The sequence below is a fragment of the Vespula vulgaris genome, chromosome 6 (assembly GCF_905475345.1).
Source record: "Vespula vulgaris chromosome 6, iyVesVulg1.1, whole genome shotgun sequence".
Lineage (NCBI taxonomy): Eukaryota > Metazoa > Arthropoda > Insecta > Hymenoptera > Vespidae > Vespula > Vespula vulgaris.
Window position 1 is genome coordinate 3,892,501 of NC_066591.1, and position 18,308 is coordinate 3,910,808.

Consider the following 18,308-nt stretch of genomic DNA (forward strand, 5'->3'; position numbering starts at 1 on the left):
AATGTGTCGCTATCAAAGGATGCTTCTTATCGTGGCACAGATTGTGTAGCGTGGACCGCTTCCTAAGCTGTTTTGTACATACATACATATATGTATGTATATATATATATACATGCTCTCGGAATAACTATTAAACAACATCTATTTACTATACGTTACTAAATCTATGGAATTCTTGCGTAATAGGAAACAAATAGAATCGATCTATTTCATTAACTAACGTTTTTATTTTAACTCATTTATTTTACGCGTCGTATTACGATTTTCACTTTACCATATTCGATTAAATTTCGAAAATATTTACGAACGTTATTTCCGTACTTATTAATTATCCACATTAATTTTGTCCATTCTTAGATACAAATATTACATATAACGAGTCGTAATAATTATATATAATTTTATCATTAATATCATTATCATCATCATCATCATCATCATCGTCGTCGTCAATCGTTACCTAATTAAATAATTTCGAAATGTTTTATCTCTACGTCCTTGTTTTATTTTTTAAACAAAATTCTTTTTTACAATCATAAATGACTTCATATATACAGTTACAAGTGAATACATAATCCGATATCAAGGAAAATTTCATTTTCCAATTTTTATCGTACGTGAATAAAAAAGGAGGGTGGATGGGATGAGGAATTAATAAATAGATAGACGATTACGACGTTCGACGAGTCATCGAGGAAAGAAGACTCACACCGGTTTCTCTTTCATTCTTTTTATTTTTCGTTTTTTTGGATGACTCTAGAAAAAGAAAAAAAGAGAGAGAGAGAGAAAGAAAGAAAAGAATTTCTACTTTTTGGTAGAGGAACGTTTGTTAAATGACATCGAAGGTACTTACTTACGTAGATTTAAATGTAAAGGGACAACTGTTCCTCGGTTGCATTCTCGTCCGTAGTTCACAGCTTGAAGACGAGTGGCTACCATCTCGGAGAAACTAAACCCGGAGATTTAAACCCGGTTTAAGAAAAACCTCGTTCATTGCCAACCAGGCAAGCAAGCAAACCATCTAACCAACCAACCAACCAACTCACTCGTTAACCCTTTTCGTCGTTTAAAGACAGATGGCTCCAAGCTTCGTCCATCATAAGATCTTTACTTTACACTGTTCTTTTATAAAAACTTGTGTAATCACATATGTACGATGGTTAAGTCGGATAAAATTAGAGTTTAATCGGTAATAGGGAAGGGGAAGGAAGAGGGAGCAGAATTTATTTGATTTCTTCTTTTGCTTTTGTTTCTTTTCTTTTCTTTTCTTTTTTATTCGTTTTATTTTCCTCCGTGCCATCTCATTTACTTACGATCTTATTTCCAACGATTTGTCGCTTGGATTTCTTTCTTTTTCTCTTTTTTTTATTTTGATTTTTTTTATTATTATTATTGTTGTTGTTGTTGTTGTTGTTGTCATCTTCTATAATTTACCGTTCAATTTCGCAATGTTCGTAGTGCGATGATATATATAATAAGAAAGTTGGAAAGTAAGAAAAAGAAAAGATTACTTTACGTTATTTGCATATGTAAAGATATGTACATGTAACCAATGTACTTACAATGTGCATGTATTTATTTTATAAAAGATATTTTAGTTGACACGACTTTTGTCTTTATTTATGAGTCAAAAAAAAAAAACTAATTGTAAATAATCACGATGTTCATTTCCAATCTGAAACGAGCTAAGAAAATTTGTCCTTGTGTTTAACGTAGTTGAATGATCCTTATCGAATTATAATTTTTTCTATTCGTTTTCTTTTTCTTGTCTTTTCTTTTCTTTTTTATTTATTTATTTTTTTTTTTTACATACGCACGCACACGTACATGTTCTTTATCGCATTAAATTTAATCAAAATAAATGATCAATTTTAATCGGGTAATTTTTGCGGTTAAATAGATGTGAAAAGTATTCGTCGTAGTGTTGTTAGATGTTACATCTAACATATAGACAGTAAACGTCTCAGTATTAGATTTTTAAATCACGAGAAGTTTTGGCGAATCATACATTAGCATATCCTCGACGTGAAATTGCCAGGTAGAAGGACGTTACAGCTTCACAAACGTTGGAACGCTAACATTGACGAGAGAAGGTCAAAGTGATTCGAGGTACTACAGGATGAACGAACGAAAAAGAGAGAGAAAGAGATAGAGAATGTGAGCATACATACCTTGCTTTCGTTATTTTCTTTGGCCGGTTAAGGATACCGTTTCGTTTTTCACATCCACTAATATATCTATGTCCTTCTTCTCCTTCTCTCTGTCTCATAAAAAAAAAACTCGACGACTCCTACGCGCAATAAAAATGAATGAATGAAGCGACGACACTGATATCTTTGTAGATATATATATATATATATATATATATATATATATATATAAATTTACATTAATATTTAATGACTCATGAAAGATGCCAATAAAAAGTGAATGAAAAATTGTAGATTTTTTACTTTCGATGTATTATTATTTTAATCGATTTTTAGATAAAGATTACTTTTTCGTTACAGATAAAAATATGATAAAGAAAAGAAAAGAAAAAAGATTTAAGACGATTAATATCGTTAAGTACTTAACGTTGATTAGAATTTTTTTAAAGGACTTAATAATAATTTTACACACACACATATATCTTGTATTATTTCAAAATCAATATTTTTTATCATAGTCAAGTATATTCGTTGAAATATATTATCAAAATATATTACGATAAAAAATGGCAATATGAGTTATTTAAAAAATCAATGTATTCTATGTAGCAGTCAAAGATATTCTTCTTGAAATATATCGGCCCTTAAACATTACGAACTTAGAAAATAGTCTCTCCTGGGTGGCGACGAAAGAAAGTATTTACTTGCCAAGGTCGTTTGACCTTGCCATTCGAAAGAAACATTTGAGAAACATATATACAATATAGAATGTGCGTAGAGTCCGTGTCTCCCTTTGTATGTTATATTCCAAGGATGAATAATTTCGTCGTCGTTTCTTAAAAGTTCTTGCAAACTTTCCCTGTAATTTTTTTTTTTTTTTTTTTTTTTCATTATGGTAACAAGTCAGAAAAAATTTATTAAATACCTTCTGGTTTATCTCGAGAGCTTAAAGCTTTGGTTACTAACATATTTAAAACGTATCGTCTCCCATTTCTCGTATATGTACGTACGTATATACGTACACACACACATATGTACATACATATACACATTTTACATACATATACTATACTGTAGAATTCGTGTAAAAGATGCATCGTGATTCTGTGAATGGACCTCCTGACCTCCTTCTCAACGAAGCGAAGAAACAAATATCGATGTATACTCTGCAAGATTAAACTAATGAATCTCGTGACTGGTATTCCATATTAATAGATTAAATAAAAATGTTAATTAAGTGGAATAGAAATTTTTAGAAATTAGATAATGATTATGTGATATATCTGATGACTTTGTTTGTTGATTGTTTCTTTTTCTTTTCTTTTCTTTTTTTTTTTTTTTTCTTGATATTTGATCTGAAATATACGTTCAACGCGAAGAAATTATTTATTTCTAAGAAATGAATATCCTTTCTCGCGTTTTTTTTTCTTTTTTTTTTTTATTTATTTATTTGAAAGAAAAGAATTGACGTTTTAAATACAACGATATTACGCGTTAAAACAAATTGCAAATATGTGTATATGATATAAATATTTTTCTAACATAATATGCTGTCTTTTATCTTAAATATTATTTTTCGTATCCATTGGCCAACTCCATTTATATAATTTTTTTCATCGAACGTAATGAGGAATCTAAACAGAAAAGAAAGGAATTTATTTAATTGATATCGATTGCATAATTCGTTTTAATAAGATAGAAAAAAATAATCTTGTATATTTTTAATATTCGAGGAATCATATACATAATTATTTTTTACATCTATAATACGGAAAAGTTTTCTCTCTCTCTCTCTCTTTCTCTTTCTCTCTCTCTCTCTCTCTCTTAAACGAACGAACGAACGAACGAAACACGTTTTAAACTCGTTTTCACGAACAGCAATACGTTTAAGTACTCTATCATTATTTTATTTATCTGAACGATCATTCAAAGCGAAGATCATGCGAACTATAATACCTCGCCAAAGCACCGTTAAAAGTTTTTTCTTCTTTTTCTTTCTTTTCCTTTTTTTTTGTAATATATACCGGGATAACTTGTAACAAGTTACACCGCGGCTCGCACGGTATGTATTCTTACATACGATCCCATGAATTTCTTTCCCCCTATTTTCTCCCCATAACGAGATTTAACCCTTTCAATAAGCTCGACAATAATGAAACGAAATTCGTACGATAAAATCTGTTTTGTGGTAGGTACCTATAGATTAAAAAATATCTAAGTAAGTACATCAACTTACGTACCCTTCCAGACGGATTCTATTATCTTATTTTTTTCTTTTCTTTTCTTTTCTTTCTATTTTTTTTCTTTCTTTCTTTTTTTTTTCTATATACATATCCGACGTAGAAGAAAAGTGAGTAGCATCTCTCTCTCTCTCTCTCTCTCTCTCTCTCTCTCTCTCTCTCTCTCTCTCTCTCTCTTTCTTTCTTTCTTTCCCTCTTCTCTCTCTCATAGGGGTTGGTTTTTTAAAATGAATCGAGTTACAAATTTCGCAAAGGGGTTCGGAGTTCTTTGGAAACGAAGGACGTTTCGCCAAGATGGCCCTGAACATTTTGTAAAGGGAGAGAAAGACGTCGACGGCTTTTCTATCGTGTTCCTCGTGGTCTCGTTCCTTCATTCTTTCATTTAGCATTATTTTCGTACGATGTCTCGGCGCTCTTTTTATGCTCGACGACGTTGAACGACATCGACGAGAGGGTCCCGTGTAAGCACGCACACACGCAATCTTTCTCTCTCTCTCTCTCTCTCTCTCTCTCTCTCTCTCTCTCTCTCTCTTTACTCTTTTCGAGTACCTTGGCATCTGCTCGAGTCAAGAAAGACTCCAAAGTCTGGTTATTTACATCGTTCAATGACCAAGACCAAGATTAAAACCGAGACCAAGAACAAGAAATTTGTTTTTACGTGGCATTATTCCCTTTTGAGGCAACCCCCACTCTCCTCCCTTTTTCAGACTACCTTCCAGACCCCCTCTAGAACGCCCCCTCCCCTTTCAAATTTTTATAAATTACATATATCCGCAAGTATGAAAGAGGAATCAAAAAAAAAAAAAGCGGGCAAGGTGTCAGACCAAGAGACGTTTCGCATCTGTACCTATTTCCGGTCTAGTCTCGTTTTACGTGATGATAAAATAATAATTGTTCTATGACATATTCGCATTATTAGATTCTTAAAATTATTGTGGAATTTTTTTTCCTCGAATTAATAATTTTATTCGATAATATAACGAGGGAAGAAACTGGAGTATTTATATTGAATCCGATGATTGATATAGCGATGATTGAACGAAATAAAAAAAATACTTTGTGCATCAAGATTTTTTTTTTTTTGTATATATATTCCTGAATATAAAATTTTGAATAAGTATATCATATCGAATATAAAAATTTCGCTCGAAGATTTTATTCCGAACAGCTAAAAGAATATCGATTTTATTGAACGAAGTTGTTAACCTACTTTTCCATATTAATCGAGGTCCCTTTAAAGTAGAGAGAGCGAAATGTTTTGTAGTCGGGGAGGTATTGAAATTTATTCTGAAATTTAACGAAATTGATTTTGCAAAAATTACTCAATCGTTATATAAAAATTATTCGAAATATAAAAACAAAAGTTTCTCAGTTTCACTTTAGAAGCGACCAATAGAAACAACGTATTTAAACGTTTCACCCTCTATATTTACGTACACCAAAATAACAAGGGGAAAAAAAAAAGAAAAGGTTTGATCAGGCTCGCGAGAATGAACTTTGATAAAGTTTCCCGTGGCATACTTTTATTTGTCTATAATGTTCGTGAAAAGAAAGGTAAAAGAAAAAAAAAAAGTAAAGATATTAGGGTTACTCTCTTCTCACCCCTTAGCGTTATACATTCGCATTAGGTACGTACTTACTTATTCTGTGTGCACTCAACCAAGAAAAACTTTTTTCGCATTGGATTGGATCGGATAGGATAGGATAGAATCGGATCGGATCGCATCGGATCGTCCTCTCATCCGAATCGCACAAGACTCGAATTCACCCCTTATATTCCCACGCTGGAATTAAAGATTCACGGACGAAACTACCCATCGCACTTGTCATGGGAATGAGCACCGGGTGGAACTCTCTTTTATGCAATACATACATATATACATACATATATATATATATATATATATATATATATATATGCACAATTGGTAAGGAAGGATACCTTGACGAAGAAAAAGAGAGATGGGGATGGGGATGGTATATATGCTAAGAAGGGGTAGGGGGGATGAAAACGAGCAAGACCCCAAGACTTCCCGCGTTTTTTAGGATTCGTGAAGGGTCGAAGATATATATATATATATATAGGTGCATTTGTATAGGTAATAGACATGTATAGGTATACATATACATATATGTTTCTCCCCTTGACGATACTCAGCGTGGTTTCTACCATCACTACTACCATCATAATCATCATCAAAAGCAGCAGCAGCAGCAACAACACTACTATCACCAACATACCGTCATCATCATCATTATCACCGATACTACTACTATTACTACTACTACTACTATTCTACTACTACTATTACTACTACTATTACTATTCTACTACTACTACTACTACTACTACTACTACTATTACTACTACTACTACTACTACTACTACTACTACTACTACTACTACTACTTACTACTACTACTTACTACTACTACTACTACTACTACTACTACTACTACTACTACTACTACTAGCCTCGATATTTAGAGACACACGCGTGCGTCATAGTAATGGCGGGTGCAAGCGTTTTCTCCTCTTCGTATTTCTACGTGGGGAAATACGACGTCGGTGCGAGTGCATCGGGGCAGGTGGTAGCCAGATGTCTCTCGTAAGGGCTTCCACCCTGGTGTTGTCGTTTTCCTCGATCCTTGTTCGCGTCGGACTACGCTGGTTACGTTCGTACGGACGTAACAATCGAACGATCCTTTTTTTTTTTTTTTTTTAGTTAATTATCCTGTTTTTTTTTTGTCGACAGAGAGAAAGAGAGAGAGAGAGACAGTTCAGAAAAATAATTTTGTTTTATTCAAAATCGTGTATAAACTCGTAGCAAATTGACCGTTCTACCCTTTGGCGTTCTCGATGAGTCATACTTCGGTCGATCTATTGAAAACAGTCGCTTGGAGAATATGAAACAAGATAAGAGAAAAAAGTATGAACATAGGATCACGTTCTTATTTTTTATCGTAATTGGATTATATTCTGTCTGGATTCTCTCTCTCTTTTTTTTTTTTTTTTTTTTGAATTTTTCTCTTTTTATTTAATCATTTACATGATCGTACCGTTTACAAAAAAAAAAAAAAATTTCATTCATCGATCAATTCAAATTATTGATTAGAAATAATTGATAAAGTTTCATAGAGATTTTCAACATCCTTTTTTATTTTTATTTTTTCTTTTAATTATAAATACAAATCCGAATACTTCTGATCACTTTTTAATACATCACATGAATAAGTTATAAAAGTTCTCATCGTTTTCAAATAAAGTCGATCGATCGAAGGGTGATCTCCACATGGGGGCTGATAGAAGTTACTTTCTATAAACAGTCGGTGTACAGACGCGTGTGTTCGTAGTCGTCGAGGTACCACGCTGCGTGAAGGATCTATTAATAGATACGGCTTGCAATGATCGTTCGCAGAGAGACCAACAACACTTTCACCGATACATTTTCGAAATGAAAATTGGAAAATGTGATCCGTCTTATTCGATCGTTCTTATCAGATCAAGAGATTTCTAGAGCACAAAGGAAATAATAATTTGCATAAATAATAATCGACAGAAGTGTCCTTAAACATTTTAAAAATATTAGTCTCTTTTTTCTCTTCTTCGAACGATTTAATCAAAATCAATAGAAGCGTTGAGTCATGAAAGAAAGAAGAAGAAGAAAAAAAATATACCTGTACGATCTACTTCGTATGAATAATTCGAAAACGACCGTGTTCTTTCTCTTCTAACTAGAAAACTAACTTCTTTCTCTTCGCTTTCTAATTTCAAACATCGATCAGGACAGACATAAGCACCGGTCGTACATTTTTTCGAATATCTCCGTATAGAAATAAAATCGTTTTCGTTGCTCTCGTCAAACAAACGTTTGCGTCAGTCTATCTGCAATTTTATCGAGTAAAACAAAACATGATCTTCGAGGTCAACGAAGACTTATTCCTAAAGAAAATGATCCACGTTTTGCATATTTGATCTGAACAAATTAAATGTCATTGTTACGTTCACTTACGTCACTGTCGCCAGCTCTTACTAGTAGTTGGCGCCAAGAGGAGCTTTATAGAATTTTTTTTTTATTATTATTTCTTCTTTTTTTTTCTTTTTTATGTCGAGACGTTTATAACGAACGTAAGAGCAACCATTTAAGAATCTCGTTCTCGAGTTCGTGTGTCGTTTAAAAGAAGACTAATCTTTATAATTCCATTCCTATGATTCACGAAGAAAAAAAAAAGTTGGGACTATAAAATGAGATCGAATTGAGATCCGATTGAATACTATGACGTTCGATAATCCTCTTGGATTGAAAATTCGTTGAAAGATCATTCGTTTCGATTAACAATAAGATGTCATAGACAATTGATCAATCATGGTCCTTCTTAATTAGATTTATTGAACATCTTTGTGTACGAGACATTAACTTTGAAAATGACGATTGAAAAGAGTATGGATACCACCGTCATTTCTCTCGTAGCTCAAAGAAACGCGAAGGGTGGAAAAACGAAGAGGGTGGAACGTAAGGGAAGCAGCTGACACGAATAGGAACGAATGCTATTTGGATTTATACACCTGGTCTCTTTGGTAACTATGAAAAATCAAGATCGGAAATTAATATTTTCTCCTTCTCTCTCTCTCTCTCTGTGTCTCTCTCTATCTGTCTCTCTCTCTCTATTTTTCTTTATCGACAAAACTTTGCAAAAAAAAATATAAAAAATAACACTCGTGTACCAATTCGTTAAAAGTAGTTCAACGATTTAAATCATCTTCATGATTGGCAATATGATTCTCAATTCTTAAGAGACCCAAGACTACTAGTTGGTCTATCTTTCATTCTTACATATATGCACACACACATACATATATATATACGAGTTTGCGGGATAAGGGAAAGAAAAAGGATTCTTGATGATGTGTGAGTAGCTCGCACGATGACCTTATTGTTGCGTGACGAACGACAGCCGGACGGAAGGAAGGAAAGGAGAAGGAAGGTGCTGGATAGGGAGAAAAGAAGACGACGCGTTGAACGCCGAAGGGCGCCCCCGAAGTCGTAAGAAAGAGGGGAAACCTTCTTACTGTGCCCTGGGACAGGAGAATGGAGGAAGCGTGTTTGAAAAAAGGGGGGAAACTTTTGATAATTCGGCAGATGTCTCGTGGCTTGCCAAGCCACGAGTCTATATATATATATATATATATAGCCAAAGATGCACTGTATGTATGTATGTATGTACGTACGTATGTATGTATGTATGTATACATATATACAGACTTTGTACATATATGTACGTATGTATGTATGTATATGTACGTATCACATACTTCGTACATATATATAGAAGATGGCCATGTAAGTAGTCCTTGTAGTCCTTTTTATTTTTTCCTTTTCTATACCATTTGGCTCGTGGTCATTCGTCATGAATGGTGAAATTCGCAATCGGGTAACAAGGGACAATGAACTTATCCACTCAAAATAAAAAAATCGTCATAATTATTTTTCGGAAGTTTTTTTTTTTAGGGATACGATCTATCGATGACAAATATCTACGTTATTGTTGTTGTTGTTGTTGTTGTTATTTTTTTTTTCTTCTCTTTCTCTCTCTTTCTCTCTCTCTCTTTTTTTTTTTCGTGTAACTTTTCAAATAAAGAAATGTAACACTTGTAATTTGTGATCGGATGTGAAGTGTCTCGCAAATAGATACTTTGTACTTTGACTTCGAAGTTTGGATTCGAAAACTTCTATATAATTTGTTCGGAAAATAAAAAACGATAGATCTGTGTATACTTGGTATTTAAATAAGAGTCGATTTGGATCTTTTACGAGTACGTTTCGAAAAATTAAAGTAATATTTTCAAGTAGACTCGAATTATATAATATATTAAGAATCTAATAATAGATTCGAAACTTTTTTTGTAAGTAACTATCTGATCAGAAATTATATTCTATTTGAAATTATTAGTTTTTGCATTAGATTTACAATTATAAAACAATAATTGATATTGTAATAATATACAGGACTATCATACGAATATATTTTTTGTAAAATATTATTAAATCGTTTCCTCGAAGAGATTGCAGGTTTTTTTGATAGGATTTAATTCGGATACACGATGAATTAGTCGCAAATTTTTATTGTACTTTTTTTTTTATTTTTTAATTTCACATTCGGAATATTTATGGATTATTTATAAAAACTGTTGCTATATTTTGATTTTCAAGATTTTTTTTTTTAAATCTGCCAGCTAACAGATACTCGTTATTAGGATTTTCGAAATGAAAGTTTGTTGATATAGGTTGAATATATTTCATCAAAAACTAAAGTAAAATTCTTGAAACGAAATTTGAATGATACAAAAATTACTCGTATAAATCGAAGTTAATCCCATTTCTATTTGTAATTTATATAACTCTTTAGAAATTCTCGTCCCTTTCGAGAGGTACAAAAAGGACAATTCTAACAGAGTACTATGAAGATCATATAAATTGTGACTCGAAAGAGAGAGAGAAAAAGAGTGAAAAAGAGAGAAGTGGCAGCTGTTTCCTCCTTTACCAGACACCTGCTGTCGACTATTAAATCTCTTGAAGAAAAGCTAATTATGATTTTAGCTCCTTAGTTAACCAAGATATACGAATGTTTTTTTAATTATGAAAGGCAAACGGATCTACGGATTAGCCGATTTCTAATTTCCTCGTGTAGTTTCTCTTGGATCTTATCTTATCATTAAGAAGATTAAGATTTTTTTCTCTTTATTTATTTTTTAATATAAGATTGGCTTAAACGAAAGCATCAGAGAGCTTTGAGTTTGAATTAAATGATATTACCGAGGAAATTAATTAATACGAAATTCAATCGTTAGAAATTCATTCAACTAGAAAAGATGAAAGGACTGTATTATATATATATATATATAAACATGTATTTTTTCGTATCTACACGTGCACTCAAACGATACCATCGCTGATGTATCATTAATATGTATCTGTCCCCTTGTTAACCCACGTGCAAGGAAGTTAGGAAGAAAAGATGGAGAAAGATATATGAGACACAGGAAGAAATAAACGACATTTAACAGCTTTCATCCGTGAATATGCGCGACAAATAGGGAGAACAATGTTCATTTCTCTTCCTGTTCGTATTAAGCGTGGTGCAAGGTTGATAAGTTATATTTCTTCAAACGAAGGAATATATAATATATAACATAATATACATATATACATATAACGCTTGTTTGGTTTGAAAAAACTTTTTTTTTTCACCTTTTTTTTCTTTTTTTATATATATATGTTTTTTTTTAATTTTCAAAAACTTGTACTCGGTACTGAAATAAAAATTCGAACATTAATTTAACAAAGATTTATCTAAGGATTAATAGAGATTATTAAAAATGGAATTTCCTATCATCTCCTTTAATTTAAACACGTGATCCTTTTATCCATTTGCATTAGAGATTTATAATTCTCTTTGTAAATAAATTCTAAACAGGTTATTCGGTAATATCCGTACTCCTACGAATATCGTAATCCGATTCCGTTTATACGTTTTGAATTATTCATACGCGTGTATGAATAACTTTCATAAGCCTTAAAACTTGACGAAACATGATCGACAAATAGAAATTCAGTTTATATTATATATATAATATATATATACATACTTATATTTTAATTCGATAATAAGAATAACAAATAATGTTATATCAATTACGTGAAATTTGTAACAAAAATATCAAATAAATTGTACGATATTGCCACGCGCTTCAGCAATAAAGCTCAAGGATAATAGTCAGTGACCGTTTGAAGTTTCACGAAGGTGAAAGATTCTTCTTTACTTACATAACGCAGAAAGGCGCGACACGGGGCACGCCTTTACTGCCTTCGAATACATTTACGATTCATTCACGATACCTTAACCTCCCTCTCTTTTTCTCTAAACATTTTACTTCCTTGTCGTTCGACGACCAACGACCAACCTCATCGCGAATATCTAATAACTTGCTAGAATTTCGAAAGAATTCCTTACGGGTTTAAAGAAGTTTCACTTAATCATTTGGTAAAAGCTAATAGAACCAGTCGTGCTATTAGTGAACCTGCCCATTGCTTTGCTATTCGAACGAATATTTTTTATCAATTTTTTTTTTTTGCATCATCATCATCATCCTCATTATTATTAATATCATCATCATCATCATCATCATCATCATCATCATCATTATTATTATTATTATTATTATTATTTACATCAATGTCATTGATAAAGCTCGATCATCCTTGCCGATTATTCGATTATTCTTTTTTCCTTTTCAACAGCTGCTAAATTCAAAGATCGTTCCCAACTTTGTGTATGCTCCTCGAACGAGGAATTAAAAAGGGGAAGTTATGCAATGATAGCATTTACGGGACGTAACTGTGAGCGCACGTGACATAAACATATGCGACGCCACGCAGATGGTCCACTGGACTCTTATCGGCCGTCCTTTTCTTTATTTTCTCTTCCTGTTTATCACGATTATCCATTTTGGTAGTCGCCATCCCCCATACGACGACGACGACGACGACAACAACGATGATGATAATGATGATGATGAGATGATGATGATGATAATATCTCCTCGTTCCATGCTATTGCTATTTTTTTATTCTCGTCTTCGGAATGATTCGATTTTGAAAAATTGAAAGAAAATTAAGAGGAACAGTAAGAGACAACAAAAAAATCAGGGCTAAGAAATTGCATCAGGGCCGTTGACAAGACGTATCCTGTGCATCCATTAGAACGTGCAAAAAGGGGGAAAAGACAATGAGAGAAAGAATACACGACCGCACAAGCTGACACCGGACAGGATGTGGTTAGGGGTGGTGTCTGGAAGCTACTCTTTTTTTTCTCCTGTTTTCTCTGTATTTTTTTTTTTTTCTTTCTTTTTTCTTTTTTCGTTAAGGAACCAAAGAGTAGGAGGAAAGGGATAACGACAATGGTCTCACGACAAAGAATGGGTCTATCCACCCATCTTTCTGAGATTTCCTTACGGAGAACAATTTTCGGTCAATTTATTTAGCATTATTCTAAAAAAGTAAAAAAGGTCAACGAACTTTGATCCTTCTCACGCTTCTGATTCGACCAACTCGATTTCTTCTTCTTCTTTTTTTTTTTTTTTTTCTTAAGACTATTACATAGAATAAAATGTCCTCCTAAAGCAAAGATCGTTAATTCAGAAAAAAAAAAGAAGAAGAAAAAAAGAATCAATTCCATCCGCTCGAAGATGGTTATTTATAACTAATCCTTTCCTCTCTTCTCCCACGCGCTTCTCCTCTTTTATTTTTCTTTCTCATCTTTAGAATTTATCCAAATCCAGATAACTAGATTTCGAGATAACTGATCACGCATCTTGAATTTTTAGATCGCGATCCGGCTACGACTCCAGCAGTGGTGAAGATTCTGAGAACGAGTATGGTACTGGTATCGTTCGAGCGAGTAACAGTCAGTCACAGAATAATCCTGGCAACTCGAACGTCAACTCTCAGGGCCAAGGGAAACATATCAATAAGGGTCGCTGGACGAAGGAAGAGGTAAGAAAAGGGACATCTCTTTCTCTCTCTTTTTCATTCTCTCATCCGTCTGGCAATTCCGAATTCTGGATCCTTCGGCCGTATCATTACGGCGCTAACTCTCATGCGAGTTAAAAAGAGGACGGCAGGGGTCGGAACAATGGAACGTGCCCTCAAAAAGGACCAGCCCAGGAGAGTGCCACCCTTCATAAGTTTTTGAACGAGTTGCGTCGTGCCTCGGGGCAGATGCCCTCGTGTTGTTCTTCGACGCCTCTCACGGCCGTCCGTCGTGTTATACGTGTTATATATTTATGTGCATGTAGGTATATATATATATGTATGTATGTAAGTATGTATGTATATATACATACGTGTACATGTGCGAAGATTCGCAGAACGGTGCTCACGACCGACATATGGTTTCCCGTGGGAAAGCACACGCGAGAATCGATCGCGCTTTCGTGAACCGTGCCCGTGTACACATTCACCTTTTATAAGAGAATTATAACCATGAGTGGTAAAGGGAAGAGATGGGCGACGAGGGGGAGGGGGAGGGGGGACACAATCATCATCGTCATCGATTTAGGGACTCTCGAGTTTTCTTTTTTTTTTTTTTATCTTTTTTTTTCTCTTTTTTTTCGAAATCTATGCAGATAATAATTGTCACGAAGATTATAAATGCTTTTCTTTTCCTTTCCTTTCTTTCTTCCTTTTTTTCTTTTCCTCTTTTTTATATCTCATTTGAATTTGTAATTAAACAATCAGTCAATACGAATCTCTATTAACTCATCTGTTTCGTTGCAGGATGCTTTATTGAAGCAGCTGGTCAGTAACGCCGAACAACTTGGTAACGGATTACGATGGGACAGTATAGCTGCTCATTTTCCCGAACGGAGCGACGTTCAATGTCAACAAAGATGGGCAAAAGTCGTAAATCCGGAATTAATCAAAGGCCCTTGGACCAAGGAGGTAAGGATGGAACCGCACGTGGGAAAAGAATTCATCTGTCACAGTCTGTAGTTTCTTAATGTAAAATATTTGACCGTTCCCTTTAACATCCTCCAGTTTTCTTTTTTCTCTCCCTCCTCTCTCTTTTTCTCTGTCTCTCTCTCTCTCTCTTTTTTCCCCTCTCCCTTTCTTCCCTTCCTCCCTGTCTCTCTCTCTCTCTCTCTCTGTACCTGACGTTCTTATCTCAATGCTCTTTCAACGTTTCTCGCTGGGGAAAACGTGGTCCTTTTATTTAACAACTCTTTTCAAAGAAAAATCAGGTGGTCCAGTAAGTGTTTAATGCTTCGCTATGTTATATTCCCATAGAAATTTTTGCCTGGCAAAACATTTTTCTTCTCTTTTTTTTTCTTTTTTCTTTTTTTTTTTTCTATTACAAATAGGAAAAAAAGAATTTTAAGAAGAAAAGAAAAGAAAAGAAAAGTAGAAGTAAAAGTAAAAGTAGAAGTAAAAGTGACCGTCTGTCGAAGGTAGTCCGTCGTTCATGGTGTAATCTCTCAACCAGATATTCCAAGGACAAGTGGAAAACTCTTGGGAATTGATTTTCCCATGGAACAGAAAAGAATCTTTAGTTTCGTTACCGGGTAACAGAACGTATAGGAACGTAACAAACATAGTTACCAACCGCCTACGCGAGAACTTTGCCAGTAGACTCGGTGGGGGGTATGCAAGAAGAAAAAAAGATCTGCGGTCACGGAGATGCTGCGTCGTCGTCAGGTCCCGTGCCAATGCACTTGGCAACAGCCAAGGGCAATTCGAACGAGTGACTTCGAAAGGACTCCGTCGATAATGCAGTTTCTCATTTTAAATAACATTGCAAAAATATTTCAAATAATCTTATTGTTTAAATAACATTATCGTGCGTCTGTTGTTGGTCTATAGAAAAAAAAAAAAGAAAGAAAAAGAGGAATAATTAGGAACGTTTAATCTCATTAATATATATATATGTCATATTATGGGAATATATAATAATGTTATGTCGGATAAAACATTGCCTAGATTTATGAACGATTCCCAAGTGTCTGTGAATACGTGCCCTTGCTTCTTTTCTTTAATTCTCTTCATCCATCTTTCCTTCTTCGCGGTCACTTACAAAGCTCCTTTTCTTTCCCCCAAGATTCCTCGACCTCGTATTGGCTCTCTCTTTCTTAGACTTTACCTAATTTTCTTATGTTCTTTTTTCTTTTCTTTTTTTTGTTTCTCTCTCTCTTGCTCTCTTTCTCTCTTTTCTTTTTCTCTTTCTATACATATGTATGTGTGTGTGGATATATGTCTATATATATATGGACCATTTATTTTCAGTCAATTTTTTTAAGAACTGAAATATCACTTGTAATTAATTTAATGTAAACTTTTTATTTATAACTTAGTTAATATTTAATATCTTCAAAAATGCCAATGCTTCGTTCGGATTAAAATTGGCCAATTAAAAAAAATCGCGTAGCAATATAACATGCTGATTTTTAATTTTCTCGAAACAATAAAAAATGAACTTGAGCGTCGCTTTCAAAAGAAACGATCCGTGCGTCTGTAAAAATTTCAGAAAAATCAACAACGTTTGAAAACTTTGCTTCGTCTAAATTTGTCATATAATGCATAACAAAGTAGACATTGTTGTTTTCAATTTTCATTTTAAATTATAAACTTTGTCTAACTTCGAATTTTCTCTTATATTATATTCTTTTGTTTCTTCCTTCATAGAATCGTTTATCCCTGGTCACAATTTTCCTCTCTCTCTCTCTCTCTTTTTCTTTTTTTTTTTCTTTTTGCCTTATCCCTTCTAACAGAAGAGAATTCCTTTGAATTCTTCTCAGACTCGGTTGGAGACCGGTCGCGATTACGACGTCCACCGTCGATTTTCCTTTCCACGAAGATTTCTCCTTCTCTTTTCTTTCCCTTCTCTCTGTCTCTCTCTCTCTCTCTCTCTCTCTCCTCCTCTGTTTCTTTTTTTAAAAATTTCTCATCTCGATTTTTTATTTTTTTTTCCTCCAGGAGGACGAAAAAGTTGTCGAACTAGTTGAAAGATACGGCCCTAAAAAGTGGACCCTTATCGCGCGACATCTGAAAGGCCGTATCGGTAAACAGTGTCGTGAAAGATGGCATAATCATTTGAATCCAGGAATTAAGAAAACTGCGTGGACCGAGGCGGAAGATAAGATCATAGTGGAGGCTCATCGCAGAGTCGGTAATCAATGGGCAAAAATCGCTAAACTTTTGCCTGGGAGAACTGATAATGCGATTAAGAATCATTGGAATAGTACAATGAGACGGAAGTACGAAGCTGAGGAAGGAAGGTGCACAGTTGGCACGCGAGGTAAACAAATTGTTATGATATAATACCATAACATTGATGTTATTTAATTTTGTTTTTCCGTTTCTTTAAAAAATTGAGATATAAAGAATGTACTGAAAGTGAATCTCGATCGTACAAACATTTTTAGGAAGAGGTAGAAGGAAAGCATCGGAAACTATAACGATGCGAAAGGATCTTATTTCAATGGATGAAGAAATGTGCCTTGGAAATGGAAGAACGAAGACTGCGTCTAGCAGTAACGACAATGGTTTAATTTTATCGTCGAATACTAACGCGACCCAATCGATTAAGATGGAATCTTTAGATTGGGTTGGTGCGTGGGAGCAACAGAACAATGGACATTCGTATATTCATTCTGTGCCAGAACGTGAACGGAGTAATACGAAGGAAAGAGAGATCGAGTCCTCTTCTTCTTCTTCTTCGACTAGACGAACGGATCCTTCTTCGAGAGTGAAAACGGAAGATATTTCGCCGTTCACCAAGTAAATAAATAGTTTCTTAGATGATCGTGATTGTATATATATATATATATTTTTTTTTTTTTTTAATCTCTCCTTCGTGATTTATTATTTCCAAAGTTACGTATAACATTCTTTCTCTCGTTAGGTATTTCAGTATGGAGCTACAAAACGATACTGTGGATTCAAGGAACGCCGAGATAAGATTACTTCCAATGCCCGACTTGGAAGAGACCTCGACTCATCTCACCGAAAGAGAAAAAAGTAGTCCTCCACCGATACTGCGTAGACGACGAAATATTCAATCGATACCACAGAGAACGGAAACACCCGATAGCGGGAATCAATCGGATTATTTGATAATAACCGGTCAACAGACGCATAATGGCAATACTACGCCATCTACTCCCATAAAGCAACTTCCATTCAGTCCCTCTCAATTCTTAAATAGTCTAAGTCCTGAAACATCCACTTGGCCTCGAGCAAGTACTCCAAAAACTGGTAGTCCTGGACCACTCACGACACCACAGCCAACGGGTTTGCGACGAAGTCAAAATGGTAAGTTATTTAATAAAATATCGAAAATAAAAAAAAAAGAATAATAAAAT

At 34.1% G+C, this 18,308-nt stretch overlaps 1 protein-coding gene across 7 annotated transcripts in view; it reads left to right on the top strand.

Annotated features, from left to right (window-relative positions):
* LOC127064658 (transcriptional activator Myb) overlaps positions 1-18,308 on the top strand; it is a 35,036-nt gene that overhangs the window by 12,041 nt on the left and 4,687 nt on the right. For all 7 annotated transcript variants that reach the window (XM_050996044.1, XM_050996043.1, XM_050996045.1 and 4 more), the window contains 5 exons: positions 13,776-13,944; positions 14,728-14,892; positions 16,921-17,242; positions 17,370-17,724; positions 17,849-18,258. In XM_050996044.1, the coding sequence (XP_050852001.1) occupies positions 13,776-13,944; positions 14,728-14,892; positions 16,921-17,242; positions 17,370-17,724; positions 17,849-18,258 (1,421 nt within the window). The remainder of the gene's footprint in view (positions 1-13,775; positions 13,945-14,727; positions 14,893-16,920; positions 17,243-17,369; positions 17,725-17,848; positions 18,259-18,308) is intronic.